Source organism: Ananas comosus, linkage group 7 (genome assembly GCF_001540865.1).
Source record: "Ananas comosus cultivar F153 linkage group 7, ASM154086v1, whole genome shotgun sequence".
NCBI lineage: Eukaryota > Viridiplantae > Streptophyta > Magnoliopsida > Poales > Bromeliaceae > Ananas > Ananas comosus.
In genome coordinates, this window is record NC_033627.1 from 10,060,374 (window position 1) to 10,072,420 (window position 12,047).

The 12,047-nt window shown below is 35.3% G+C and overlaps 1 protein-coding gene across 1 annotated transcript; it reads right to left on the reverse strand.

Annotated features, from left to right (window-relative positions):
• LOC109712499 (RNA demethylase ALKBH5-like) lies at nucleotides 6,292–9,931 on the reverse strand. Its single transcript, XM_020236086.1, has 6 exons — nucleotides 9,689–9,931; nucleotides 9,216–9,548; nucleotides 8,401–8,486; nucleotides 7,987–8,297; nucleotides 6,962–7,033; nucleotides 6,292–6,818 (listed from the first exon to the last, which is right to left on the reverse strand). The coding sequence occupies exons 2-6, from the start codon at nucleotides 9,478–9,480 to the stop codon at nucleotides 6,458–6,460; spliced, it is 1,095 nt and encodes a 364-aa protein (XP_020091675.1). The 5' UTR covers nucleotides 9,481–9,548; nucleotides 9,689–9,931; the 3' UTR covers nucleotides 6,292–6,457.

The window sequence follows — 12,047 nt, forward strand, 5'->3', positions numbered from 1 at the left end:
TACCAAAATGCCCCAGCCCTCCTGGGCACTTTTCGGGTTCGGGGTCCGGACCCTGGCAACTAGGGTCCGGACCCCGTAGGTCCAGACAGCCCGAAATTCAGCATTTCAGCCTTTTGCCAATTCTCGTCCGTTTTGCTTCGTTTTCGCTCGTTGGGCCTCCGATTCGTCTCTAATTGTACCGAGACCCCCAAAACACGTTTTCGAGCGCGTTTAAACCATCTTTCATCCACGCTTTGTCGAATTTAGGCCAAAGTCCAATCAAAGCCTTTTGGGTTCCGTTTTCGCGCTCGACGCATACCGAAAACACCCGAATGCTCCCGAACTTCACCGAAACTACTCTAACAACTCTTCAAGCAAGTTCCCACCGAAACTTCACAACTTTAGGAGTTCGATATATCACAAAGCGTATCCAAGAAATACACAAGTGGCTGCTCTAACACCTAATTTGGGTCTTTTAGGGTCTGGTAGCCTCACATATGCTAGACAACCTCACACTTTAAGATATTCCAAATTTGGCTTATACCCTTTCCACAATTCAAAGGGTGTCACCTTAGACTTCTTATGTGGCACGCGATTCAAGACATAACATGCAGTTAAAATAGCTTCACCCTAAAGGTTTAAGGGTACACCAGTGTCAACTATCATAGTATTTGTTAGCTCAATCAGTGTTCTATTTTTTTCTCTCAGCTACTCCATTAGAGGCAGGCGAATATGGAGCAGTAGTTTCATGGATAATTCCTAAAGACTGAACAAAAGTGTTGAATCCCGTAGATTCACACTCACGACCTCGATCACTTTTAATTCTCTTAATCTTTTTACTGAATTGGTTTTCTACTTCATGTAGAAAATCTTTAAATTTGTCAAAAGCATCACTTTTATTTTTTAACAAATAAACATAAGTATATTTAGAAAAGTCATCGATAAAAGTGATAAAATATCTATTTCCTCCAAGAGTTAGAGTACCTTCAAATTCACAAATATCACTGTGAATTAGCTCAAGTAATATGGTACTTCTTTCAATACTCTTATGAGGTCGTTTAGTGATTTTTGCCTTACTACATTTTCACATTTGTCAAAATCACTATTCAGTCTGGGAATTAATCCTAAACTACTCATCAAGCTAACATATTTGTTATTAATATGACACAAACGAGCATGCCAAAAATTTATAGAAGAAAGCATGTAAGCAGAAGTAGATAATACTTTATTCTCAATGTTTAGTTTAAATATTCCGTCGCATGCATAACCTTTACCTACAAACTTTCCATTCTTTGAAATCACATACTAATCAGACTCAATGGTCTGTTTGAAGCCAGCTTTATTAAGAAGAAAACTTGACATCAAGTACTTCCTAATCGAGGGTGCATACAATACATCTTTCAAGATAAGCACCTTTCCAAAAGAAAATTTTAACTCGACCTCACCACTCCCTAAAACTTCAGAAGTATGCGAATCACCAAGCATAATATTTCTTGGTTGTTCATAGGGAGTATATGTTTTAAACCAAGTCTCATCATGACAGACATGCCTATTGGCACTAGAGTCTACTCACCATCTTTCAGCATTCTCCACTAAGCATATGTCTGTTATCATTGCCCCAAGTGGCTCCTCGGTAACATTAGCTTGAGGTAAAACTTTACGTTTTCGGAATTTGCAAATTCGAGCAATATGCCCACTTTTGCAATAGACATAGCAAACTATATTTTTTACATTTGAAGGAGGTCCTTGGTCATTTTTCTTAAATTGAGGTTTACTAGTATTCTTTTCAATTTTCTTCTTAGGCTTCAAGTACGTATTTCTAGAACGATTGTTATTAGGTAAAGAATTAGAAGATACTAAGTTTACCTTAGTGGCACTAGCATCATTCTCTTTTGCTTCAAGTGCATCTTGGCCTCTTGCCTCTTCTACCACGCAAATGCACGCGATTAATGTCTAGAGAGACATCTCCTTTTGCTTGTTGAGATTTCTAGTTGTATCGTTGAACTTTTCACGTGTAACCTCCATTTTTGAATCTCCTTAAAATTGTTGGTGTATATATTCAAAAAATAGAGGTTAGCCACAAAGTAATATAAAAAGTGTCAACAAGTCTATCAAGCCGAGGCACGGAAATCTCGCTCTCTTTAAGGAGATTCAAGCCCTCTGCGGTTGGCAAAGCCTTTGAACCGATGCAGCAAAATACTGACTTTTTCCCTCTAGAACAATGGCTCGACCCTCGTCGTGTGGCTTCACCAACTCTGCACGAGTGGATGAGCCCAAAGCTCCACCAAAAGAACACCTTTTTTTGGCCTTCTCTCTCTCTCTCTCACAAGAATAGAAATAACTTATTATTTTTCGTTGTTATGTTGTGCTGTAGAGAATAGAGAAGCCCTCTATTTATAGGCTTCAAAAGAGTAGGAGTTATAGGTAGTAAACTTAAGTTGTAGGTTAAGGCTTAGGAGTTTACAAAAGTAAATGTGTTAACGTAAACTCATTTGATGTAGGTAAAGTATAGGTTAAAAAAAACTTACATTGAATGCAAGTAAAGTGAATGCATAGGTTATCATTCTTGTAACCATAAATGTTAGAGTATAGGTTATGTTATCTTCATGCAAGGGTTATAAAATTTAAAATTCACATTTAATAATAAAAATGTAACAACAAGAACAAAGCTTCATGTGAAATCAAGGAAATATATATTTCTTGGTTATGGAGGTAATAAGTTGGGCTATAGACTTTGGGATTCCGTTGTTAGAAAAACTATTTGGAGTCGTGATGTTGTGTTTAGAGAAGATATAATGTTTAAAGAAGGCATGGAAGAAGAGCAAAAGAAATATAAGCTTGTTGTTGATGTACAAGTTGATGGTTCTTCTCACAATGTACATGAAGTTCATCCTCCACTTCATGATAGTGATGTTGGTCATGATGGTGATGTTGATCATTGATGATAGCACACAATCTAGTGAAAGTCGGCATGATTCTCGTGAGAGCGAGGATGATATGTCTACCCTGTCGGCACGTGAGTTGAAAAGATCAACTAAGCTACATAAACCCACCCAAAGGTATTCTCCTTTCTTGTATTATGCTTTATTTACTGATTTGGGTGAGCCCAATTATTTTCAGGAAGCAAATGATTGTCCTAAAAAAACAAAGTGTAAAAGGGCAATGAAGGATGATTCCTTATATCAAAACCATACTTGGAAGTTGGTGGAGCTTTCCGTCGAAAAGAAAGTATTGAAAAATCGATGGGTTTATTTGAGCAAGAATGAAGCCGATGGATCCAATAGATATAAGGCAAGGCTTGTTGTTAAGGGCTATGGACAAAAGCAAGTTATTGACTTCAATGAAATATTTTCTCCCATTGTTAAGTATTGCTCAATTAGAGTTGTTTTATCCTTGGTTGCAAATTTGGATATTGAGCTTGAACAACTTGATATTAAAACTGCTTTCTTGCAAGGTGATTTTGGATGAAGAAATTTATATGTTTCAACGAGAAGGCTTTGTAGAAGCTAATCCTAATTTACTATGTAGACTAAAGAAGGGACTACATGGTTTAAAGTAAGTATCTAGATAGTGGTATAAGAAGTTTGATTCTTTCATGCAAGATGAAGGTTACAAAAGATATGATTTTGATCATTGTAGTTATTTTAAAGGCTCAATATATGATTCTTTTACTATTTTGTTACTATATATGGATGACATGCTGATTGTTAGTAATGCTCAAAATGATATTATAAAGTTGAAACTTGATATGTCGAAGCAGTTTGCTACTAAGGATCTTAGTGAACCAAAGAAAATTTTGGGCATGCAAATTAAAAGGGATAGAGACCATGGCAAGTTATGGCTTAGTCAACCGAGCTATATTTTCAAAGTTCTTGAAAGGTTTGAGATGAAAGATTGTAAGATGGTTTATATTCCATTAGCCGGGCATTTCAAGTTATCCAAGAAGAACTCTCCAAAGAATGAGATCGGAAGAGATAAATGAAGAATGTTCCTTATAATTCCATTGTTATGAGCTTGATGTATGGTATGGTTTGTACAAGACAGGACTCAGCTTATGCAGTTGGAGTTATTTCAAGATATATGTCTAATCTGGGATGGGAGCATTTGTAAGCCGTTAAATGTATTCTTCGGTATTTGAGGGGCACACAAAATATTTGTTTGTGTTTCGGTGGAACTTCTTTGGGGGTGAATGGATATGTTGATCTTGATCATGCCGACTGTAGAGAGATAAGAGAGTCCACTACGGGATATGTTTTTACATTTGGAGGTAGTGTGGTTAGTTGGATGTCTAAGTTGCAAGGCATCGTTGCTTTGTCCTCTAGGGAAGCCGAATATGTTGCCTTGACCAAGGCGGCGAAGGAAATTATTTGGTTGAAGCGATTGCTTGCACAATTTGGAGTGAAGCAAAACAAATATGTTGTGCATTGTGATAATCAAAGCGCAATTCATCTTGAAAAAAATGAGGCGTTCACTCCCGAACTAGGCATATTGATGTTCACTTTCACTTTATTCAGATGACATTAGATTGTCAACAATGTGGAGAAGATCAATACAAAGAAAAACCTTGCAGATATGTTGACAAAGGTTGTTTCTATGAAAAAACTCATATTTTGTAGAAAGCAACACTCTGGATTGATCGAGATGTAGATTGAGTGGTTGGAGAATAATGCATTTTAAAGAAGCTTATTTGATGGATGGAGATTACTTGTTAGAAGGATGGAGATTTACCTTCAAGTGAGAGATTGTTGAACTAATTATATTGGGCCTATTTGTTATTTGGGTTTTGCTGTTTGGGCTATATAATTTGGTAAAGTCAAAATCTCCTATTTTTATATTTTCTTATTATGTATGTGTGCCCCCTATTTATAAGCCTTTGGATCATGATTCTTTTGATCCAAAGGCCCATATTGATAGCTTCTCTTAGGAGCTAAAGCAGAATATTAGAATATTAGAGAGAAAAGAAGAGTGAGAAATAGAAAGTGAGAAAGAAGTGGGAGAAAAGAGAGGAAATCCTAGAGCTTGGTTTTGGTTCTATCAAGAAGGAGGTGAGATCTTCCTTGTGAGGTGTGGTTTACACTATTTGGATAGAGCTAGAGATTGTTGGAACTCTTTTTATATTTTAGAGTTAAGATGATATTTTTTTCATTTGAATCTCTCTTGTAATCTCTAAGTTTATAGTGAAAGTTTCTGTTGCATTGTTCTTCTGTGGATGTTGGTATAGCCGAACGACGTAACTCCTTATGTTCTTGTGATTTTGTTTATTTTGTTATTGCTCTTATGATTGGCTCTCCATTAGATACTTGTATAGAGTGGATTGTGAAAATTGCCAACCAAGTATTTGTAAAATTGTATTAATATTTTTCATCCTCATTTTACAACAAGACGAATACTTTTGAGTTTCAGCCTAGACTCGAAGACCTCAAGACCTCTGCTCGAGGTTTGAACCCAATCGGACCGTTCCATCTCTAATTCGTTCTCGAGACAAAGTCAAATCGACTTGCACATCGAGAGACATTAGAAAACAGGCAAACTAGATCGTGCCATACACCACTTTGCAATTTTCCAGTCAACACAAGTAGGCGAAATATTGAAGAAATATTTGACCGGAACGCATAGACATCTCCAAAATTAAATAACTAAATAAATAACTAGTTAAATATGTAAATTTCTCTTTTGACCCCCAGTTATAATAATTCCCATATTGTGAATACAATGATTCGGTTATGATATATCGGAAAAAAGAGAACTGTCTTTGCATCTTTCTTTGCAACTCAGTCAAACTTTCCGGACAGGATTAGCAAAAAAAAAGTCTTTGATATCAGTTAAAAGACCCCACTCAGAAATAGGGAAAATTGAGGAAGCACAATGGTAAGTTCTCATAAGAAAGAGAACTAAAAATTAGCTCGGGAGGATGCAAATAAGATAACACCGGTACCTTATTTTCTTTACTATTATTATTATTGTTATTACTATGAAATACCAAAAAATAAGAAAGAAAGCGGAAGCACTAAATATGACTAGATTCAAAAAAAAAAAAGAAGAAAATACAAAAATACAAAAAGAATGAAAATTAAGTGTGAGCCTTATAAAATGGTATATGCCTCATATTCTAAACACCTTGCTGTTGCTATACCATCATAGATGGAGTAGTAAAGTAAATCGATAAATGGAATAAAATAGGGAAGTGAAGAGTGATGAATCAATGCAGCAGTTACTTCTCAGTACTAGATCTCTAGTCTTCATTTCATTACTTGGTACGATAAACAAAAGAGGAAACAACTGAACTGACAAAAGCAAATTTAACTATTATTATTTATTAAAATTTAAAATGAATACAAAAATTTAACAATTATAGAAAGGAGAGCATTACATGCAACTTTATTATATTATGTTACAGCTTTGCCACAATGGAACAATTAACGTTAAACTAAGTTCAGCTGGCTTCGAAATCGTCAGTCTTGATTCAATTTCAACCGGTTCATCGTCTTGCAGGTCGGTGTGGCTTGTTCTGCTGACTCTTTCCTGCCGAACACAACGAACCAAGTGGGGGAAAATCTTCCGAAGAGAAGGGGCCATCGCGAGTCCACTTCATGCCCTCTGAGCTTTGCTCCTCTCTGGGTACGTTAACCTGTTCGGCTCGGGGCGGCAGAGTCGATGCTGGTCGTGCTTGGGCCAATGGCGTGGACGCTGGTTGGGGTTGGGCCCGCGAGCTTACTAACTCGTTCACCGGAGCTGGCACCAGAGGGTACTGGAGGGGTCGAAGATTCTGTAGTTCAGGATCAGGAATGAATCTGTAGGGAAGCTTGCGACCATCCATTTTTCTGAACGTAATTGAGATCCTGTTGAAGGATTAAGGATAAAAGAAGAGGATTGTTAGGAATTAATAGCAGCAGAGATGAAGTCGTATAATTTGAGATAAAAACTCTCTTGTAGTGTTAGGAAGTGTTTTATCTGTGTCAATCGTACTGTTTCGATGCATTACCTCTTGGTGGGCACAGCAGGTACGCAATGCTTAGCTACATCTGCGCCATTACCATTCAAAACAAGCACCGACCTGCAAGTTAATTCGGTCACAGTTAAGAGTCAATTCCAAAACAAAAGTACCTTGTAATTAGATAAGAATAGGTAGGAATGAAGAAAGAATACAATTTCTTTGACAAATACAGTCGATGGCCAAAAGTATGTATGAAATAAAACTGAGAGCATTTGATTGCCAGAGTTGTAGCTTTCCTACGTAAAATATGTTAAAACTAGCTAGTGTAAAATAATATTGAGGGTCCAAATTTTCTCCCTACAACTGATCACTAATAGAATTGTTCAAAAACTACATCTTGGGGCATTTGAATCTTCTCGGTACTAATTTCTAAGTGCCTTTCATGGAATCGATATAACCATTCCATGATGCTTTTTATACTCGCAATGCACAATTAGTTGGTTGTGCATAAGACATCTGACTATGTAGTATGAGAAAACTTTATAATCCACTTGCATAGCTAGACCTAGTACACCCTTTTAGTTGAAATGCTAGTTTCCTGAACTGTATAGGTTGTTCTGCTAGTAAAAGTCAGTACTCGAAGCTTTTAGAACACACATACAGCAAATTAAAGTTAATAGATACACCAGGGAAGGCATTTCAAAAGCAATTGTTTGAAAAGTGTGCTGCACATCAAGGAAACAATACAGAAAATTGGTGAATTGCCACAACATGCAAAAAAATTATACTAATACACAAGAGAGACCTCGGAAGCTGCTCAATCAAACATAAGATAAAAGAAGTGATGAGAATGGTTTTTTTCTTAAAAAAAAAAAAAGGAAGAGTACAAGGCCAAAACATAAGTGAACTCATATATAACATTTAAACTAGAACTAAACACCAAAATAGTGATCCTCAAATAATTTGGAAACAACAACTTAATCAAAACCAGCATATTTTAATGTTGAAAATGGAAATGAAGTTAGGATATGAGTAGAAATAATGAGATAAACCACTGTTAATGATTAACATACCCGACTGGTAAAGGAATGGAAGTAGGGGCTGCAAACACTCCCGGCGAGACCACTTTGATGTAGGTTCCAAAGAGAATGTTGCACTGGGAGAGCAAGGAAACGGTGCAAAAGGGTCGAACGAAATCGTGGTGGTCGATATGAGGAGGGATGCAGTCATCTTCATCATAGATGTTTATGATGCAACTGTTTGGGACACACGTTGGCGGGAGCACATGCCACGCCACCATCCTCTTAATCATAGTCTTCAGTATGGGAGGCATTGGATCGACTTCCTCGTCCCGCATTATTCCTGGAAGGTTTCCATTGTTATCCTGAATAACAACAAGTTTTATTATCAAAACAAAAGAACGACTAAACAAAGAGATGCAAAAGAATAAAAAATAAAAACTGAAACTACGGTATGTATTAATTTACCTTTGCATAGTTGTAGCAACAACCAAATTGTATAGTCACGCGCCCTTTCCCACGCATCCACTTCTTTGGCTCTGAATAAGTGCGCTCTGTGAAGCAGAAAAGTTGTTAGCGAACCGATAGGGAAAAATCGAAATATATACATAAACAACATGAAAAAGCATATAGCAACCGATTTCCAAAGTAAATGCCTACTGCAAAATATCCAAGGAAAGCAGTAAAGGATGCATTCACGCTACATTCATCAAAAGCAGGAACTGAAGGAGACAATGCGCTTATACCTATATTTTCATCAAGTGGAGTAAAGGAACACAATTGACGTATATTCAATAACGGGAAAAAAAAAAAAAAAAAGAAAAGAAGAAGAAGCACATATAACATTTACCAAGGCAGTGACGATGATATTGATCGTGCCTATGTTTATATTTTCATCAGGTGCAGTAAAAAGAGAACGGAAAGAAAACAATTACATATTATGCAATAAGAGAAAAGAGAAAGGAAGCATCTAGGGCATTTGACAGGCAAACGACAGCGACACGACAGCAACAGCGGCTCCATACAGCATAGAATTCATCGGAAAGATCCGAAATTTTCTATCGATTTGAAGCTGCGCTGCATGCGGGCAGAACTGACATTCAAACTGATTCTGGCTTCCGTAGAATCAGCCAGGCCATAAATTCCCCCCTCTGTTCTTTTCTTGGATCAGTACCCGTAAACCATTATATTACCCCAAGAACAAGTTATGAATACTATGGTTTCAAAATTTGTTTCAGTTTCTTGAATTATTAAAAGAAAGGAAAGGAAAGAAGATCCTTTACCTCTGAGCAATCCACGCCTTCCTCGCTGCTGGAAATCCAAGACGCAGTCGACGATCCTGTGCTGCTCGGCGGCGGAGAAGACCCCCTCGTGGAGCTCGAGGCCTTCGAGGACGTTGACCCACCTCCCCCCGACCCTCTCCATGTGCTTAAAATCCTTCTTCCTCTTCACCAGAGACAACATTATGGCCTCCCTCTGCTCCCTCGGGAGCTCCTGCTCCTTCTCCTGCTGCCGGTGATGCCGACTACGCTCTCCGTCGCCGCCCATGATCGCAGAGAAGGCTCCTCAAACAGAAGCAGGTGAAGAAGATGAGGAAGATGAGCAAGAAGACTCGCCTAAAAACAAGAAAACCAACAAGCGGTGCCCATCAATACAAGTGACAAGAAACAACTACTAAGGGAACACAGAAAACAAAGAGAGCAAAATCCCCAATGAGAAAATTTTTCAGAAGTACTAGGAGAACATGGATACATACCGCTGTGATATTAAAGGCGATCTCTCTTCTCCTCCTTCTTTATCTTCACCCTTTACTGCTGTGTTTCTGTTTCAATCTTGATCTTCCTTTCTCTTTCCCTCTCCGTCTGTCTCTCCTTCTGTGCTATGGTATGTTTATATATAAACGAGAGGGGCAGGCAAATGAGAGAGAGACTCGGAAAGAGACTCGGAAAGCAGGCTGCGCCGAATCTTACGAGGAAATATTAGATTCCTAGTCCGACTTGGATTTAGTTCTAAATCTCTCTATCTCTATATCTTCAATATCTATTATTTATTATTTATTACTATATATAGGAATACTGTCCGTTTGCTGAAACATATCGCGGCCATATACCCGGTGCATCAGGTTATTTTTATTTTAATATATATATATATATATATATATTTATATATGTATATAATGGATATATAAGCACTATTATTCTAATTTGGGTCTGTTCGACAGACCCATTTTTGGCGAAAAAAAAATATTTGATTCCTCTTTTCTTACTAAAATATATAAATAAAATGAAACAAATTTAATTTCTATTATCTCTAAAATAGAAAAATAATATAATTATCAAATTTTTACAAGATATATCTACTGTGAATATATTTATTAAAAATTATTTAATTTTTTATCTCTAAATAGAAAAGAAATTTATGCTTATCCAAATTATTTGCGCAGAATATCTACCTGTAAATTTATATTTCAATTCAAATTTAAAATTAATTTAAAATTTAAAATTTTGGGACTATCAATATATTACATAGAATAATTTAAAAGATAGATTGGTTGTAAATTGAAATCATATTTTTGAAATAATATGAGTGTACAAATTTATGATTAATTTGTAAAAATTATTCTCAAATAAATGAACAAATTATGATCAATTTGTTAAAAAAAAATTTATACGTATTCTATAACTTCAATTCTACGAACAGTTATGATCAATTGTTAAAATATTAAAAATAAAATAAATTTTTATATTCAATCTATTAAAAAGTAGCACTTCATTTATTTATTTTACATTAAAATTTAAATGAGTTTAAATTGTAAATTAAATTAATTTTTAATTTTTTATATCAAATCTATCCATCTTTTTATTATTAAATTTAAAATTGATAATTGTAGATATTCTATAAAATGTAACATATAAATTTATATAAATATTTTATTCTAAATTTTTGAATAAATATTGATTTAATGTTTACGATTTAAACAAATTAAATAATTGTTATGTGCAGTTGCACGTACCATCTCAACTAGTATATAGATATATATTTAATAATATATTATTATAGAATTATGTCCTATATATATCAATTAGTACCAAGCCTTGGTACTATGGTTTTTGGATGGGACCGTTTGGATGAAAGGATATGCGGTTAGGATGATAGTGGTCCCCTAGGGTTGAGTGGGTGGTTGGTTTAATAGTATAATCTAACGGGTGGAAATGATCACATGGTAGATCTAACGGTAGAAAACTCTATAGTACCAAAGGCTTGGTACTATCAATAGTATATATATATATATATATATATATATATATATATATATATATATATTTAGGCTAGAATGCTATCAATAGCACTAAGTTGTTGGTGCTATTAGGTTTTCGGCCTTTGGATGAAGAAACGTACGGTTAGGATGATATAGGCCCTTTAGGGTTGAATGAGTTGCTGGTTTAATAGTATAATCTAACGGGTAAAAATAGTCAAAGGGTTAAATCTAAAGGCAGAAAACTCGGTAGTACCAAGTGCTTGGTGCTATTGATAGTATTCCAGCCGGACTCTATATATATATATATATATATATATATATATTTTATACCTTTTAATACAAAGACATTTAAAATATAATAAAATTAATTTAATTAATTAATTTTTTTTTTGACATTTTGTTATACAAATTTATCGGCATTTATGAAATGTATACATATACACTAGGTGCAGGCAATAGTTTTCAATAGAGATGAGCCATCATTTGTGGACATGTGTCCATTCAATAGGTGCACCGGGTGCACCAAGAATCCAATAAAAAAAATATAATTTTATTTTAATAAATATGTCTAACATTTATAAATATTAACATATAAATATTTTAAATATTATGGAATAAATTGAATTAACTAAAATTTAGTTTTGGCATCTTCTTTGTACAACTTTATTGGTGTGTATGCTATATATATATATATGCAAACCACACACTATGTGCGGTCAATTACTATATAAGCTTCGTTTGGTTCGAGGTTTAGTTCTTTATTTCAGGGATAGTGTTAAGTTCAGGGTTAAGGTGGGGTTAGAGTAATTTTGTATTTCGTTGAGAATTGGGTTTAATCCAGATATAAGTAAAATAA

Excerpts from the sequence above, each read along its gene's own strand:
- LOC109712499 (XM_020236086.1), bottom strand. The coding sequence starts at position 9,480 with ATGGGCGGCGACGGAGAGCGTAGTCGGCATCACCGGCAGCAGGAGAAG. Across the intron at positions 8,298-8,400 it reads GTTGCTACAACTATGCAAAG|GATAACAATGGAAACCTTCC; the intron begins GTAAATTAATAC and ends GTTGTTATTCAG. Across the intron at positions 6,819-6,961 it reads CCTGCTGTGCCCACCAAGAG|GATCTCAATTACGTTCAGAA; the intron begins GTAATGCATCGA and ends ATCCTTCAACAG.